The sequence below is a fragment of the Dreissena polymorpha genome, chromosome 11 (genome assembly GCF_020536995.1).
Source record: "Dreissena polymorpha isolate Duluth1 chromosome 11, UMN_Dpol_1.0, whole genome shotgun sequence".
NCBI lineage: Eukaryota > Metazoa > Mollusca > Bivalvia > Myida > Dreissenidae > Dreissena > Dreissena polymorpha.
Window position 1 is genome coordinate 24,982,025 of NC_068365.1, and position 17,250 is coordinate 24,999,274.

At 34.4% G+C, this 17,250-nt stretch overlaps 1 protein-coding gene across 10 annotated transcripts in view; it reads right to left on the reverse strand.

Annotated features, from left to right (window-relative positions):
- Positions 1 to 17,250, reverse strand: part of LOC127851335 (E3 ubiquitin-protein ligase RNF213-like) — a 173,717-nt gene that overhangs the window by 40,745 nt on the left and 115,722 nt on the right. For all 10 annotated transcript variants that reach the window (XM_052385048.1, XM_052385053.1, XM_052385050.1 and 7 more), the window contains 20 exons: positions 16,073 to 16,299; positions 15,042 to 15,197; positions 14,344 to 14,514; positions 13,016 to 13,177; positions 11,725 to 11,971; positions 10,755 to 11,003; positions 10,239 to 10,413; positions 9,933 to 10,060; positions 9,145 to 9,219; positions 8,857 to 8,963; positions 7,960 to 8,104; positions 7,508 to 7,697; positions 5,304 to 5,550; positions 2,598 to 2,744; positions 1,711 to 1,819; positions 1,369 to 1,534; positions 1,041 to 1,209; positions 789 to 925; positions 346 to 543; positions 13 to 135 (listed from right to left, as the gene is read on the reverse strand). In XM_052385048.1, coding sequence (XP_052241008.1) covers positions 13 to 135; positions 346 to 543; positions 789 to 925; positions 1,041 to 1,209; positions 1,369 to 1,534; positions 1,711 to 1,819; positions 2,598 to 2,744; positions 5,304 to 5,550; positions 7,508 to 7,697; positions 7,960 to 8,104; positions 8,857 to 8,963; positions 9,145 to 9,219; positions 9,933 to 10,060; positions 10,239 to 10,413; positions 10,755 to 11,003; positions 11,725 to 11,971; positions 13,016 to 13,177; positions 14,344 to 14,514; positions 15,042 to 15,197; positions 16,073 to 16,299 — 3,328 coding nt within the window. The remainder of the gene's footprint in view (positions 1 to 12; positions 136 to 345; positions 544 to 788; positions 926 to 1,040; positions 1,210 to 1,368; positions 1,535 to 1,710; positions 1,820 to 2,597; positions 2,745 to 5,303; positions 5,551 to 7,507; positions 7,698 to 7,959; positions 8,105 to 8,856; positions 8,964 to 9,144; positions 9,220 to 9,932; positions 10,061 to 10,238; positions 10,414 to 10,754; positions 11,004 to 11,724; positions 11,972 to 13,015; positions 13,178 to 14,343; positions 14,515 to 15,041; positions 15,198 to 16,072; positions 16,300 to 17,250) is intronic.

Below are 17,250 nucleotides of genomic sequence, written 5' to 3' on the forward strand. Positions count from 1 at the left end.
AAAAGAACATACCGGAATCTCATATAGATAGCCATGATTTTCTTAACATTGTCTGTTGTCAGTTCATAGGTACTGTCTGGATCATGTGGGAACTCTATGCCCATAATGTTGCATAATTTCAGTATTTTTTGGTCTCTATAAACAATTTGAAAGTGCACATGTAATTAAACAATATTGAATTTTAATTTGTAAGTGTAGACAAAAACGCAAACACATGCATATATTTTGTCGTGAAAGATTCAGGATACAGAAAATAATACATGCACACTTCAATATAGCTGAGTTTTAAAGTGAATCGAAAATTGCAATATTGAACTCTCTAGCTTAAACAATTACTAAACAAACCTTGGGAGACAGTCAAAGTTTTCTTGTAATGGTGCACGATTCCTCACTAATCCATCATACAAATTCTGTGCCATTATGCCTTGTTCAAGTAACAGGCCAGTCTGCTGATCTATTAAATTCCCTGTAGCTCGTTGAATGAAAAAACCCAAAAAAGTGAAGGTGAAGTGATCCGAGTTGAAAAACAGATAGGGATGTGGACTGAAAAAGAAATGTATAATCAGTCTTGATTAAAAGCCAGAAAGTTGTTGCTAAAGAATACATGTTCAGCCTGTGTAAATATATACATAAGCGTTGACCAAATTTAGAGATAAGCAAAATCAGGGTTCGCTTAATGATCGCTTGCACATTTCTTAATACTGGCGTTTTGATAATATATTGATTACTATTGCAAAAAGAAGTTTATATAATTATATAAGTCATAAGAAGTCTTCGCGAATTCAAACCTGCTTTCCCAAGTTCGTCTCAATGATAAACGGTTTAAGACAGTTTCGTCATCTTCCTCTTCCTCCTCGTTCATGTCATCCAATGGTGCACAACCCGGCGATTCCTCGCTGATCTTGAGTGATCTTGTTGAAAAGTCCTGCGATGAAAGAATTCAAATATTAGATGCACGGATTAATACTATCAAGTTTTATTCAAAACACTACGTATAGAAGTGTAATAACAACACGGTTAAACAGTACGCAAATGCACACCTTTGACATCTGCATCAGGAACCGCAGAACAAATGTTGCAAATCCAGGCAGATCTTCTGCTGCAGCCATGCCCACAAACGCATTTTGTTCAAAGTCCACAAGTTGAGTGTTGAGGAACCACACAAAGTGATGCAGCTCAGACCATGAGGGATTCTTCACACCGCAACGTCTTGCATAAATAGATCACAACTTTATACTTATTGACTAGTTTGATAAGCAGTATTGTGATTTCTTAACATGGGTACACTTAGTGAAATAAGCATTTCATTCACAAATTCTTTCAAACATCAATAAACTCACAAGTGGTAACTACAATGCATATTCATACCGTAATAAAACCTGCAAACACGATTTGGGATCCCCTTCAGGACTCCCGGGGTTGACATCATTCATGACTTTACCACTGTCCAACCGTTGCAGATATTGGAAAGTGCGCTGGAAGACCGGGCTTCTGAACTTCTTCTCGTCAAAAAGTTGGTCCGTCATCTTGAAGTCTGTTCAAAAGTACAGACAGGCAAGAGTAAATTACTTCATTAACTAAAATGTAAGTGATGACTGTTATAAAATAAAATAAAATGCATTGTTCAGGACATAAGTAGACCTACATCTTAACACAAGCCAGCTTAAAAGCTTAAAACATTTGCAACAATACAAAATGTGTGCATCATACCTGTTGGTTTGATGCGTGCATCACCAGAATATACACCGAAACTCTCTTCTGGTGATCTACATGTCACGTCTGGTAGTATGTCGAACATCGGATGTGCGTACTGTATCTCCTTATATTAAGAAATAATTAAAAAACATAAATCTTAACAAGAGCTATAACTAAGCATCATTACAGGCACCCCACATACCACCTTGGCATCGATAGTGTTTTGTTTGCATCATATTTATAAGGAACAATCTTGAAGTTAGAATAATGATTGGCAGTAATAAACAAAAGCGTTCTAGATATAAATTTTGTAGTTTCTTGATTTTTAATTTTTTTAAACATGTATCCTCACAACCCCAACCTTGATGTAGTCGCCCTAAGCCCTTGACATATGAAATCTTGATTTAAAAATCAGTATGGATCATCATTCGTCAAGACTTAGTAGCATTTTAATTTATTTGATCCAACGTATTTTCTACATATTTTGTGGAAACAGTTCTCAGGTTAACTTGATCTTCAACGTGTCAACCTCAAAATCAATATGCATCTTTCTTTCCATTCAAATAACCTCCAAACCAATTTTGATGAGTGTAGGTTCAGAGCCTTTTAACATATTTTCTGCAACCAATTTCATGATACAACCGCCTTTGACCCTATGAAGTTAAGATTGTATATCAAAACGTCCACAACAATAATTATAAAGTGTATTGACAAAAATCAATCATTATGACATTTACTTTTGACATGGTGACCTCGAAATCAACATTCCCAAGTTACCACAATACCAATGTAGTATAATTATAAATATATAGAAAGTCGACCTACACACGCACAAAGAATATGTATTTTCTATGATATTATTATTATTCATTATAAATAACAGTGATATTTATCTAACATACATGCTTTTCATGGGTCACTTTCATGATTGGCATCGTTTCAATCAAACACATGTCGTCTATGCTCCTTCTCCATACATAGCCGTTCTTGTCCATCAAGCAGTTCAGGATAAGAAGATTGAACAGAAGGAAGTCTATTCCTTCTTGCACCTACAGTTTTAAATTGATAACCAGTTCAGACCCTAAACATTATCCAGGAGAAACACACATTTGTATTTGACTGGGAACAATTTCAATGATATTTATATAAATAAGCATAATCCAATATTAATATGATCAGGTAATTCAACATCGATTATGCGATGTTAATGCAATCATAATGACTGATCAAAGGACAGGCATCAATAACCTCTTAACTTGATTCAAAGAGTAATTGTTTGATCAAATATATAGCATTAGCAACTCTTAATTAAAAGGATACTCCTTGAGGTTTACTGTAGCGTTTCAAAATCCACAAATGAAATAAACGTGCAAAATTATATAAAAGAGGGCGACCATGATGTCCTTTGTTCATTCATCCTATTGTTACTGTAACACACTATAATAATTTGCATTAAGTATATTATAGCTTATCAGCATATGTGCGTGGTTTAATGCGTACACCAATGAGCCACGTCATAAGTAAATGGGTCTTACGCCAAGTGTGTGCTATGTAGCTCCAGCCCAGACTGCACATTTAAGCAGTCTAGACAGGAGCTATCCTGTTGGCTATAAAGTCACGCAAGGATCTGCGGTCTAATTAGCGGACATGGTAGGTCCTGAAGAGACTAACATGATGCACTAGCTTATCTGGAGCTATGCTTGCACATGGTATATAAGACCCATTTTCACATGAAGTGTGTCATATTATATTTATGGACTTACACAATAATTTGAAAAACTAGAGCTTTCTCACATAAGTGACGTATACCCCCACATGCTTCGTTGACACAAAATATTTTGCATGCTGTCTTCACAAAACAAAGGAAGCTAATTTATGACGATTTTTAAGAATTATTATGCCATTATCATTTATGGCCATTTTGACCTTTGAACTCTTGAATTCTTTCGCATGACACGCCGTCCAATGACTGTGAGTTTTGTTTATGTAATAAGTCATTTTAAAATCTCACAATGAATGACATAGTTATGGCCCGGACAAGATCATTTATGGCCATTTTACCTTTGAACTCCAAGTGTGACGTTGATCTTGGAGATATCGACGTACTTCTTACTCATGACTTACCGTCCCATGATGGTGAAAGAATGTACCAAGTCATTTTAAAATCTGATCATAAATGACATAGTTATGGTCCGGGAAAACTTTCGGCACAGGCCGACCGACCGACCGACAGACCGACCGAACGACAAAGTGACTCCTATATAGCCCCCATTACCAATGGTAATCGCATGACACACCGTCCAATGATTGTGAACCAATGTACCGAGTAATATTAAAATCTCGCAATAAATGACATAGTTATGGCCCAGACAAGCTCATTTATGGTCATTTTTGACCTTTGAACTCCAAGTGTGACCTTGACCTTGCAGATATCGACATAATTCTTTCGCATGACACACCGTCCAATGATGGTGAAATGTGCCAAATTATTTTCAAATCTCACAATGAACGACATAGTTATGGCTCGGACAAGCTCATTTATGGCAATTTTTTACCTTTGAACTCACAGTGTGACCTTGACCTTGGAGATATCGACGTAATTCTTTCGCATGACACTCCTTCTTATAATGGTGAACAAATATGCCAAAATGATTTAAAACTCTCACAATGAATGACATAGTTATGGCCCGGACAAGCTCATTTATTGCCATTTTTGACCTTTGAACTACAAGTGTGATCTTGACCTTGGAGATATCGACGTTATTCTTTCGCATAACACACCGTCAAGTGATCGTAAACAAACGTGCCAAATGATTTTAAAGCCTCACAATAAATGACAAAGTTATGGCCCGGACAAGCTCATTTAGGGGCATTTTGACCTTTGAACTCCAAGTGTGACATTGACCTTGGAGATATTGACGTACTTCTCTCGCATGACACACCGTCCCATGATGGTGAGCAAATGTACCAAGTGATTTTAAAATCTAATGATAAATGACATAGTTATGGTCCGGCTAATGTTTCGTTTTAAAACGCACTTAGTGACCCCGTTACCTAGTTTTTGACCCGGCATGACCCATATTCAAACTTGACCTAGACATCATCTAGATACAACTTCTGACCAAGTTTGGTGCAGATCGGATGAAATTTTCTAGACAGACAGACCGACCGACAGACCGACCGACAAAGTGACTCCTATATAGCTCCCATTACCAATGGTAATGGGGGTATAATTAAACAAATATTTTGAAAATTTACAATACAATATAATGGCAACATATGACCTACTCTGGTTTTGGACATTCAACCTTATCGGCCAGAGAAAAATTGATCGTATGCTGCTTATTCAAATAATCTCGGTAGAGGTCAATCAGAAAATGGTTCATATGTAAGATGTAGCACATGTGAATTTGAAAAAAAGATTGGCAGGAATTCTTAGATTAAAAAAAAAGCTTCATGCCAGGAGCATTTCAGCTTAGTTTTAGCAACATTGGCCCTTCTGTTTGGGGATGTGATTTTACGAATTTTGAGAAAATATCATTGACAGCCATTCACCACAATAATATTTTGTTCTCAAGTTAGCTTACAAACAGCAATACATAACCGACCTCGTGGGAGATGTCAATATGAAATATCCTCGCCGTCTTCATCCCTGGTGTTGGTGTGTGTAAAAGTAATATCTGAATCACATCATCAATGTCAATGTTCTTTTCTTGTAATGGTATGGACACTAGTTTGGTATCCAGGTTCTTCAATTTCTGACCAAACTGAATGGACAGAGCTTCAGCACGACGTTTTACATACAAGCTCTTTCCTACACCTGCCCGACTCGATTTCACAATACGTGCTGATGACCTATGAATGTAAACATGCGTCATCTTAAAAGGCATTCTTAAATGGGAATGACACTTAATATGAATTACTCGTGAATTAAACTTACATCCATGATAAAACCATCAATCTACTGATGGAAAAGATGACTAAACCCTCTGGTGCGGAGAAGTTACATACTTGGAACATTTGTTTGGAGATCATTTTAATTATATAAAATGACAGGACACAACTCATTTATGCTTGTAAGAATACTAAGATTACTGATTTTTTTAACCTTCAGCCAGCTTGACCATTACCCAAGACTTTTTTGTTATATAATGATATATACGGATATCAATGTATTTAGTTTCATAACAATAGTCAAATATGATTTAGAAGAACCATTTGTTTACATAGAGTAACAGTTAACTTAAACATATTCAATTTATATGCAATCTTATGCGAGATCTTGAAATAGAATGGAATCAATCGCGCAAGAACCATCTCTTCAATCTCATTCAAAGCAAATAATAACGTTTGATTAATTATTTTTTCTCTGATGGATCTGTTGACTTAGCATAAGACCTCACGTTAAGTTGTTCGGATTTAGTCCTTACTGAGAAAACAAAACAGTAAACCAAAGACTTTTGAACCAATTTGATTGGTTAACCAAAGTGACCTCTTCTGATATGTAATCAGATCCGGTCATTTATTAGATAGACTGGCGATAATTTTAATTTTAAGATCATTGCCAATGCATGATTAGAAACGCGATACTCGACAGAACATCTCTTATGAAACTCAAATGATAGTACGATGATGAAAAAAGCCATAACATTTAATGATGATATTGTAATCTAATTACTTATTATTATCTTTGTACTGTTGCATTTTTACCAATTTAATAGTGTCCACTAGTTAAATATGACTTTTATTATTTTGCTTCTGCATTATAATTATCAAACAGTGAGATAACTCCATTTAATTCGCTTAACTCATTATTGTGTTATTGTGCAGAAACCACTTTTTAGGCATTTTATTACAAATGGTGACCACACCATTTCCATATGCAATATCATGCTAGGTCTCGATAAAAGGTGTTTGTGGGTAAAGTTTCAATCATTAGCTCAAAAATAATTTTAGTTTTTGTACAAGAAACGTTTCAATGTTTAGTTGGTAATGGTGACCTTGACTATACTTCAACTGTTTCATATGTAACCTACATGAAGTTACAAAAACAAAATGGGTTGTCCAGTTATTAAGCCAAAACCGTATATCTATATTAAGTAACAGTGACTTTAACCACACATATTGAATAAGCATGAATTTTCTTTACGCGATCTCATTCTAATATTTACTTTTTTAGCATTGCCAACGGTGACTTTGACCTTGACCAAACCAACCACATATGAAATCCCAAGCTTGGTCTGGATGTAAGTTATTTGTATATGCAGTTTCATTACAATAACTCACTTTGTTCTTGAAATATTAAGCAAACAACAATTTCGCTTGTTTAATTAACGTTGACCTTGACATTATTCAAACCCGTCACATATGCATAAGTTTATACATGATCCCAATTCTTTCTTGAGAAATTGAGTGAAAACTAAAGAATTAATCATTTAAACCAGTATCTAATACATGTAGAATAACAAAGCAATATAAACCCCAAGTGTTGAGATACTTCAAACTAGAGTAAGCAAACTTTGCATATGTGTTCAGTTTAATATTGGAAATACATGTTTAAAGTTTGAATGAAATACCTTTAGTCATTCTTGACAAACCATAGAAAATCATAACAGCTACATTTTTATATTCAATAAAAAAAGAAACCTTCTAGTCAAGTGTCGTGGGTGATGAAGCTATTCTTATGTTGCAGACATATTTTGGCATGAAGACAGTTGATCTATTTTAGTTTCATTTTAAGACCTCGTATGAAACTGTGTATACTTTTGCCATTAACATATATTGTTGGCCTTGTATATTATATAAGTCTTACCTATTAAAGTCAATGCTTGAGGCAGACTGTGTTCTGGTTCTGGGGACTACTAATTTTTCTGCAACATATTCTCTCAGCAATGTTGGATTGACAGTTTGCACCTGTCGAACATACTTGTCCAGGAATGACACAAACGGAGAGCGATATTCATTGTCTGACCCACATATTACAAATAGTCTGTATTTTAATTCTGCAACAATATGATATAAACATAAAACTAAATATTTATACTGTTTTAAATTGTTCAATAACAGAAGCATGTGCATTTTGTAACAAAAAAAAATAGTTCCCAACATGGTTCATTGTCAGTTACCTAACACATACTCTCCCCGCAAGCTGAAATACTTCTAACTGCGCCTGGTACCATTTTAAATGAAACAACCCAAAACTTATAAAAGTTAAAAAAAAATACAAGAATACTTTACTGTTTCAAAATGAAACAACTTTATTACCTGATTTGTGTTTTGTCTCCAGAATGTATTCCTCCAGATTTTGCTCTGCAGCCGCACTGACATCGTAGTCCAACAAATCTGCATTCACGAGACAATGGATCTTTCCTCCAGCTCCAAATATTGCCCGACGCCAAAATATGTCCACCTGTAAAAATGCAATAAAATGTTCCAGTTGTAAATATAGCCCCACTATAGACTTTATGTGGTCATAAACTTTTTTAAAACAAGAGTGCAATTGTCACCACTGTCAATTACAAAAATCAAGTACAGATAGAACAATGCCTCAATTATCTTATTTTATCCATAACCTTAAATTGTGACATTGAGCTGCGGTAAAATTATTTACAAAAAACTTCATTTGCTCAAGACTAATGATTTGTTGACCTTTGACCTAATGCCCTGGTACTTGTTTGTATTACTCTGGCTCATCATTATGCTCCGAACAACAAAGTGTACTAATTTTAGTACTAACTTAATTAATTTGACCTTTTATCTTGAATTTTGTCATAGACATTGAGTCTGAGGACCTTGTTTTTATTAAGGACACAAAGTAAAAAGTCTCATCATGTTGATCATTTACGGCAAGTCTTTTACAAATCCATCCATGCTGGACAAAGTTTTTCACCGCACACATATTTCCCCCAGACCACCAGCCCATTGGATGTTGCAATTATATGTCCCATTTTTTTAAAGGGACGTACACAAACAGAAATTTAAATTTTAATGAAATTTAATGCAGTCTGCACAGGCTAATCAGGGACAACACTGTCCACCTAAACTAGATTTTTGCTAAGAAGAGACTTTTTTTAACAGAAAATATCATAAAAGCGAAAAGTGTCATATGTATGATTGATATTTACAAAATAAGACTTTTTATTTCATAAACTAAAACCAAACCTCGTCCTTTGACGTTAATGACGAACACACCAAAACTTCATCAGACAAAGGAAGAGGTTGTTCTTTGTCATGCATATAGACTGACAGTGTCACCTTCGGTATATCCTCTGAAAGCAATTAAATGTGAAACATTTTATGCAAACAGTATTTGCTAAACATATTGCTCATAAATACTAGAATGCATTTGGATGCACATAGTCATAAATGGTATTGGATGCACATAGTCTTTAATGGTATGTTTGTTGCGTTTTTCATGGCATACACATGCTATCCAGTCTCTGTACATACCTGTAGGGCAAATAATAAGATTTGGCTCCCCCTCAATGAAGCTTGTTGCAAGTTTTCTGTGAATTTTCTCTTGTTCTGCAATAGCATTGATGACAAAAAATATCATACAATTCTTCCGAATAATAACAACTTCTTTCATTTTTATGTTTACACTGCCTTCTTCTTTGATAATGCACCAATGTGAATACTTTAAAAAAAATCCTGATGAACCCACACCCTATAAAATATTAAAAATAAACACTCGATCACGACCGTACTATTTTTTTGTATAAATATTCCCAAATGGCGTTATTGTTTTGGGCAAATCTTAACGGATGTGCTTTTCATTCAACAGTAGCATAATTACGTCATAATTTAGGGGCAAACGTTAAGCATAGTCCGTTCGAAAAAACACACAAAAAACAACATTTTTCATGCGCCAGTGTATACAAATCTGTTATGCATGTTGGCTTCAAAAGTGTTTTGATGTTGTTTAATTGCCGCTCAATTGTTGAAACACAGGACATGTTAAAAAGACTATTAAAACCATTATCACCAGCAAACCAATCAAAGACAAAAGAATCTGTCTCCATTATCGGAATTTAAATTCAAATTAATGGCGAAGTCATAATATACTTATAAAGAACCATTTTGAAGAAACAAAATGTAAACTATGACATATATATATGCATTACAAAAGGTGTTATAATGCAAAACATGAGAGAAACTGCATAAAACTGTTAAGTGTTTATGGTATATTATAAACAAATATACATTCAAAAACAAGTCAAGGAAGGAATAATATATACCTGCAAGATACTTCAGGACGATCCCCAAATACTCGAGATTAAGATAGTCGCTGATGTTGGAGGAGATAGAACCCAAGAAGCTCTTCCAGAATTCGGAAAGGCCCTGTATCAGTTCAGCTACACCCGCACTGTAAATACCAAATACAAAAGGCAGAAGGATATACAGGTTTCATGTTCTGAGGCACACAAAAAACAAGAGTAATAATGCACCAAAGCAATCACCCGAGCTTTGGCAGTGATGAAAATCATACAGCATTGAAAGGTTTGAATATTGTTGATTTATGAAAAAGTAATATATAAGCATACCTATGCTCATGTAGTTTGGCTAGATTTGCTTTAATAATGGAGGCCATGGTGGAAGTTGAATCGTTCCAGCCAGAAAATGACTGAGAAGTGTTTGGGGGTTCCCCAATGTCAATGTCATCCTTTAATGGGCTGGTGCTCTGGTGCATTTCGCCTTCATCCATGCACCATAACAATGCTATTAAAATTCATTATAATGCGTACATACATATTTCAAAATAGATAAAAGAACACCCAATTAAATTTTGTGCACAAGTTTGAGATTTCAATCCACTAGTTGGTATTACATACATTTATTTAAAGTAAAATATTGACGATATACAAAAATAGATGACTCACAACAATAGCTTACCCTTGAGCACACCCTGATCACATGAACTTCAAATGATGGATATGAAATATTGCCTAAGATAGTACAAGTTACAAAAAAAAAACACTTACAAAAGTCTTGATTATTTATCGAGCTTATTCATCCATCAGCATTAAAGGAATAAAAACACAACTAATAAATTAAGAAACCTTGTGTTACGTCCTTGGATTCAATATCTTTCACGTCAATGTGATCGATAGATCGAAGTGCTAATGACTCCTCAATCCCTGCAGCAACAAGTTCATGAACAAATGCAATTTTTTTCTCATTCAGAACAACCGCATTGCTGTCCTCATTACTCTCCTTGTTTGATGTCCTTATAGAGCTGTCAGCATCTTCTTTTATAGTGCGATTATCCACTTCCTCTTTCGCGAGTTTTAAAGCTGCTACTAAATCAGCTAAACAAAAATACACAATAAATATGCCATGAAACCAGGTTTTCAACGATTTGCCAATTAATCTACTCAAATTACTCAAATAAAGTAAGCAATTCAAATCTAGGTGTACATGTAAGCTACATACACATACAGTTTCAGCCTAATACCTCAAAATAAAGTCCTTTTTAAATTGTAGTAACATTGGCCTTGTATGTCTGGCACTAAATGAAATCCCAAGCTAGATGTGCACATAAGCTACCTACACAAAAATGTCAGCATAATACCTCCATCTAAACTCTAATTTTTGAGAGTGGAAACCATTCTTCTAATTTTAATAACAGTAATCTTGACCTTGAACATAGAAGCCCAAAATACAAGCCAAAGATTGTTTTATCCAGAGTTTCATCAAGATTGGTCAATTCAAATTTTAGTAATTGAAATATAAATCAGAAACTGACTGTTCGACACCATTGTCCATCCAAAAAACCGCCCGCCCGCTCGCATGTCTGCTATACCCCAATTTAATAACCAGGATTTTAAACGTTGTTAAAACCAAAGTCTAAAAATAAAAACAGCATTAAGAAGGAATAAAAACGTACTAATGGACTTTATTTAATTAAGCGTTATCCTTTAAGCCTAGCTTAGGGAATACTTAGCCTATCCGATGGATAGTCCATAGTGTCGTCTAGTCCTCTATTAGACATCCAAATTTAAATAAAAGTACTTTTAATCTCCTAGATACCTGGTGTGCAATCCTGTTTCACAGCTGACAACAGCGGGTATATATGATTTGAAGGCGCTTTGTCTGGCCCAACTTTCACAAGCTCTCGTTGAAGTATGACTAACTGATCAACCGTAAAATAGTTCAGGTAAAAATATTCAACTCGTTTAGTTCTAATGTATTGTAACCATTCCTCCAAACACTTTTCCATGAATTTTGCAAGGTCAGGAATTACATTTTGCAAACCTTCTTCATTTGATACACCACCCTAAAGAAACAACAAGTACAAAAATAAATGAGCGGTTTTAATATAAAATAGCTAATATTACACTTATTTACATTTAGTGATTTTCAACTGATCTGTGTTGGACAAACACCCATGCCCATATTTGGTTAAAGTTGAGTGATATGGGTAGACAGGGAATTGTAATACACAACATATTTGTTATCAAACACTTGAAGCAATATAAGTTGGTTCTAAATAAATGGGCTAAATCAGCTCAATTTGTCACTCGGGAATAGTTTTAATTAGTCCAAATTAGCTAAAGACAAAAGTAAAAGTGACCATAGATGACATAGCTGGACTGAGGATCGTAATAAGCAACACTGATGCATTTGTATCATGATCTGTCCTTATAAGTTGAAGCAGCAAAATATTGTAAACCTATACAAAGCCCTTAAACCAATTATCAAGATAGAACTTGTAGATTTATATAAATATGTAACATTCATAAGCAAAACATGCATTGGTATCAAAGATCTGAAGCCATCGATGTTGGTTCTAGGTTAAATTGTAAAATCTACTTATCCAGTCACATAAAAAAAGACAGACGTACATGCAGACAATATTAGTTCCCGAATCAATAATTTTCCAATCCCTTTGTAACAATCAAATAATACGTTCGAACGAACAGGTCAGATAGGTGGACCAATTTAGATTAATTCAACATAGCACATAACACCGTTCGCCAAAATGTGAATGTTGAGACTTCGCAAATTACTTAGCAACACTCCGATAAACATTTGATTTGTAATGTTTAGGTTATAAAACCAATGACTCTAATTTCAGTGGTCACCTTTAGCTACAAATGGCTGCAGGGAAAGCATCTTAGGGACAATGGCAAAGATTCACTTCAAAAACATTTGAGCAGTTTAAAGAGCATACAATGGAAAAAAGAAATATTCCATAAGGGATCAACAAAGAAACAGATGCCATAATATTCAGATTTCTGGATAATAAAAGTATCCAGGTATTCATTTATCCACATAACATATTTTTGGAGATAGTGACAGGCAAATACTTATAATTTACCTTCAGCTTAGGTACATCATTTCCTTCACCAAATGCGAGTATAACGCAAACCCGTCTGCTTGTGTTGCACATGAATGTAGCTCTCCAACTGTTGAACAACACACAGCCTGTCAAACACAGTTTTCTAAACACGTTACCCAGACGAGTAACGCTATCAAACACCTACAATGATTAAAAATATATTTGTGTTAAAGGTATACATCTAAACAGTAAATATACAGTTCATACATTGATACCATAAAATTAACGCACTCAAATTGCTAGTTTCAGTTTAAACTTATATGAATTAGCTCGATTGCATTGGAAGCCTTAGGCTTCTTGAAACGCTTGGTTTCCTGGAAAGAACCAGTACTTGGTGTCTTTGGGGGAGATCTAAAGAACGCTCCAAACAAATGGGATAAAACCCATGCCCTCCTGATCTCTAGGCGTACACCTTATGCCGCGGCGACCATAAAAGTACTAAAATTGTAAACAGTTCAGCAAGTATAAATGATTACAATGGCAACACATTATTCTCGGAATAGAAAAAAATATGAATTTGAACCATGAATGTTATAAAAAAAATCAATATACAATCCTTACAGAGCTCCAGATAAGCATCGTTTTATCGTTATTACGATTTGTTTTTAAAGAAAAACGAAAAGCAATCATATAAGGACCTTATATGGTTCAATCAATCAAACAGTGTTTACAGCGTTAAAAATTATAATGTTAAAGCCAATGGCGATAAGTTTCTTAGCATTTGTTGTAGAATCAAGTTGTGTCTTTGTGTTGTGTCTGAATGTACGAATCTGAACAGACCAATGGTGATTCCCCAACATGGTAAAGTTGTGTGTACATGAAGGAGTTTTCTGCTGAACAGTACCAATTTATTTGCCATGGAATAAAGCTTGACTTTCATGTATTTTCTGGTACTTCTTTTGAGCATTAACTCTATTTTTTTATTCATCAACATTTTAAATCTTTTCCAAAAAGTAAAATCATTGTATATACTCGATTTCAAAGTAACTTATAATTATTTTTTTAACGAAACAAAGTTATTCACTGATAACATTATTTTGTGCACATCCTCAATACATAAAAACATACTTTTCTGAAGTTAAAGTGTTTACAGAGGCATAAAAAGGGGTTAAAGGCCAAGTGTCAATAAACTCTTACACAATATACACATTCAAGGGTAATATTCCTCTTTTTAAAGAAAGTATGTCTTTTTCTCCAGTTCTTGTATTACATTGATTTGTAATCAAAACACAATGCATAACAAAATTATGTTAACTCTGCTTAAAGCTATTTATTTTAAATATAGAATAAAAGGTTGAATTTCTAACCGAGGTGAACATTTCAACATCCACTTCAACATTCTTCTTGTCGAGCGTTCTTTTGCCAGCGACCAACATCAAGCGACTTTGTAGATCTTGTAGCTGCGCGAAGGTATAGCTTCTGATCTGACGCTTGTGTTCTTTTTCGGGTACCGTTAATTTAATAACATCCTTTTTCATCTGTGAAGAATATATTTGATTCAGCTTATTGTTCATATAAACTCCTACTCAGAAGCATAATTCCACATGGTTAATAAACTAAGCACCTGGCTCAGAAAAGGTAGAATCACCCAAGTTTCTCTGATGTTTTTATTTCGTATAAATAAGAAATTACAATAACAGTCAGTTATAAATAAATATTTTCCAAGACAAGTTTAAACGATTTTAGCAGTTATAAATGTTATAATATCATATAATATTATGCCAAAAACTGGTGATATTATTTGAATCTGATAAAGGGGATACTACGCCATATTAATAATGTAATGAACAATCCCGACAGGATATCCAGATATTGACAGTCTTCTCCATAATCTGAAACCCTACCATGTAATAAGGTCAGACGGTATGCTCGTTAGCCCATATACTATCTTCAGAGAAAAATGTGTATGGTGTCATCATTGGTTATTTTGATAAATAACTGACAAACAAACAAAAGCTAATTATAACCAAAATGGTATATGTTTATATAAAGTCAAATTACGTACAATGTCAGCATTGGAGCTTTCTATTCCAGATATTAACCCAACAGTGTAAACACCATCATTGTTTATAGCATCCGCTTGCATCAATGACGTTACTTCGACTGAGCCATGAGCTTTCTTGATTTCCTTGAGCCAAGGAAGTTCTCTGTCTGTATCAACCTAAACATTTGAATAAGAAAAATTCTAAAAGTTAGAATTGATCAAAATAATCATCGATCAATAAAGTTGCCAAGGCAGAAGCTGTCCACTGAAAAACTATTCAAAAGTAGAAACATGGAAATACCATGAACATAGGTTTTCAACTTGGAATATTTAATTTGGTTTATTTTAAATAATAAGTGTGCTGTCTAAAGCTAGATTTGCATGAAAGCTACCTTAAGACACAGTTTTAGTGCAATACATCCATCCAAACTCAATAAGAAAGTGTGCAAAGCTAGTTATCCGTGTAACAAAAGTAATTTGAGGACATAAATCGATCCAATCTTGAGCTAATAGGCAGAAACAGTTCATATTATTTTATGTTGCAGTGACCTTAACATTCATTTGATTATCTTAAGTGTTATCGAGATTGGAAGATGCAATTTAACGAGTAATAGGCGGACGCCGACATTTGGGCGAGAAGTATAACTCGGACCATTCGGTGAACCAAACTAACGTCATTGTAATATCGCGAGCATAAGCAAACAGAAACATTTTCCACCTGTCAGAAGCATGGTATATATATTTCAATTAATCAAGCTGTCATATTTAAATGTCCACCTTCCTTTTTTTCATTATCAACTGTTTGTGAAACTTTAAATGACAAATAAATTCTAAATTTCAGAACAATATTGCCTCAAATACAATCCTAAGCTAGGAATGCATGCAATCTAGCTATATCCAGAGTTTCATCAAGTAAATGCAAATTCAAGGTCTTGACAGGAAACCATTTGGTTGACTAAGCTCATCTGTCCGCCCCTAAGCTCGCAATAACCCAATCTTCTTATCAGGATCTAACATAAGTATCACCTTTTGAATTTTAATACAGGTCTTACCAACTGTTTAGGTAAATTTGGATTAGCATCAAGCTCTTTCCAAACAACTTTGCATTTGTCTATTAATGCACTATAGTCACAGTCAGAGTTAGCGTTCAGCTCAAAAATAAGTGGTGAATAGCCCAGCACAGCTGAGTGCAGACATCGCACTTTTCGTTCGTTCATCGGATCGTCCCCAGCCGACATCATAGCAAGGTCTACGAATACTTTCAATTCCTTTTGTCCAGCTGAAGCATATAATCAACTAGTGTGCAGTTCAAGACATCAAATAAGCGATGAGTAAGATCATTAAGATGTGCATCCTTTAAATGAATATGTAAGTAAATTTCAATGAAAACATTTATGAAATAAACAACGTTAAAACATTATTGATTTTTTTTAATACACGAATATATAACATCTTTACAAAAAAAAGCATTCTCAAATTTAAAGATATTACTTTAAATAATTGTGCAACCCCAAACTAGGGCTCAATAAAAGCTGCCAACGCACACGATTTCAGCATAATACCTCTATTAAAAATCAAGTTATTTAGCAGTAAACTAATTATCTATTTTTTGCAATGGTGACATTCACCTTGATCCAACTGCAATCCAAAGCTAGGTCACTAACTGAAATTCAAAGCTAGTTCTGCATTTAAGCTACCATTAACCAACAATGAAAATTTAAGAGCACTGTCCAAATAAAAACTCATGCTATTGAGCGAAATATTTTTATTTACAGAAACATAGACCTTGATTTCAACCCACCTGTTCCAAAATTGAATCACAAGCTAGGTATAGATGTAAGCTACCGTCACAATATTTCAGTACAATAGCTTCATCCAAATTGAGTCATCAAGCACAATTCATTTGTCTAGAATTCATTTCTGCTAAGAAGAACCTGCACACACAATTTCAGTTCAATACTAGAATCCAACCTCTACCATTAACTATTCTTGTTTTTAGTAACAAGGACCTTGAGCTTTTCCTGACTGGCCACAAATGAAATCTCAAAACAGATTTTATCCACATACAAACAAAATTTCAGTACAATACCTCCCTCCAAACTCAAGTTATCGAGAGTAAGCTATTTGTTTTTGTTATTGTTACAGTCAAAATTAGCATGCAAACAAAATATTTTCATGATTGAGACATAAATTTGACCTCTATAAAGATTACAAATATTTTATGAGAATT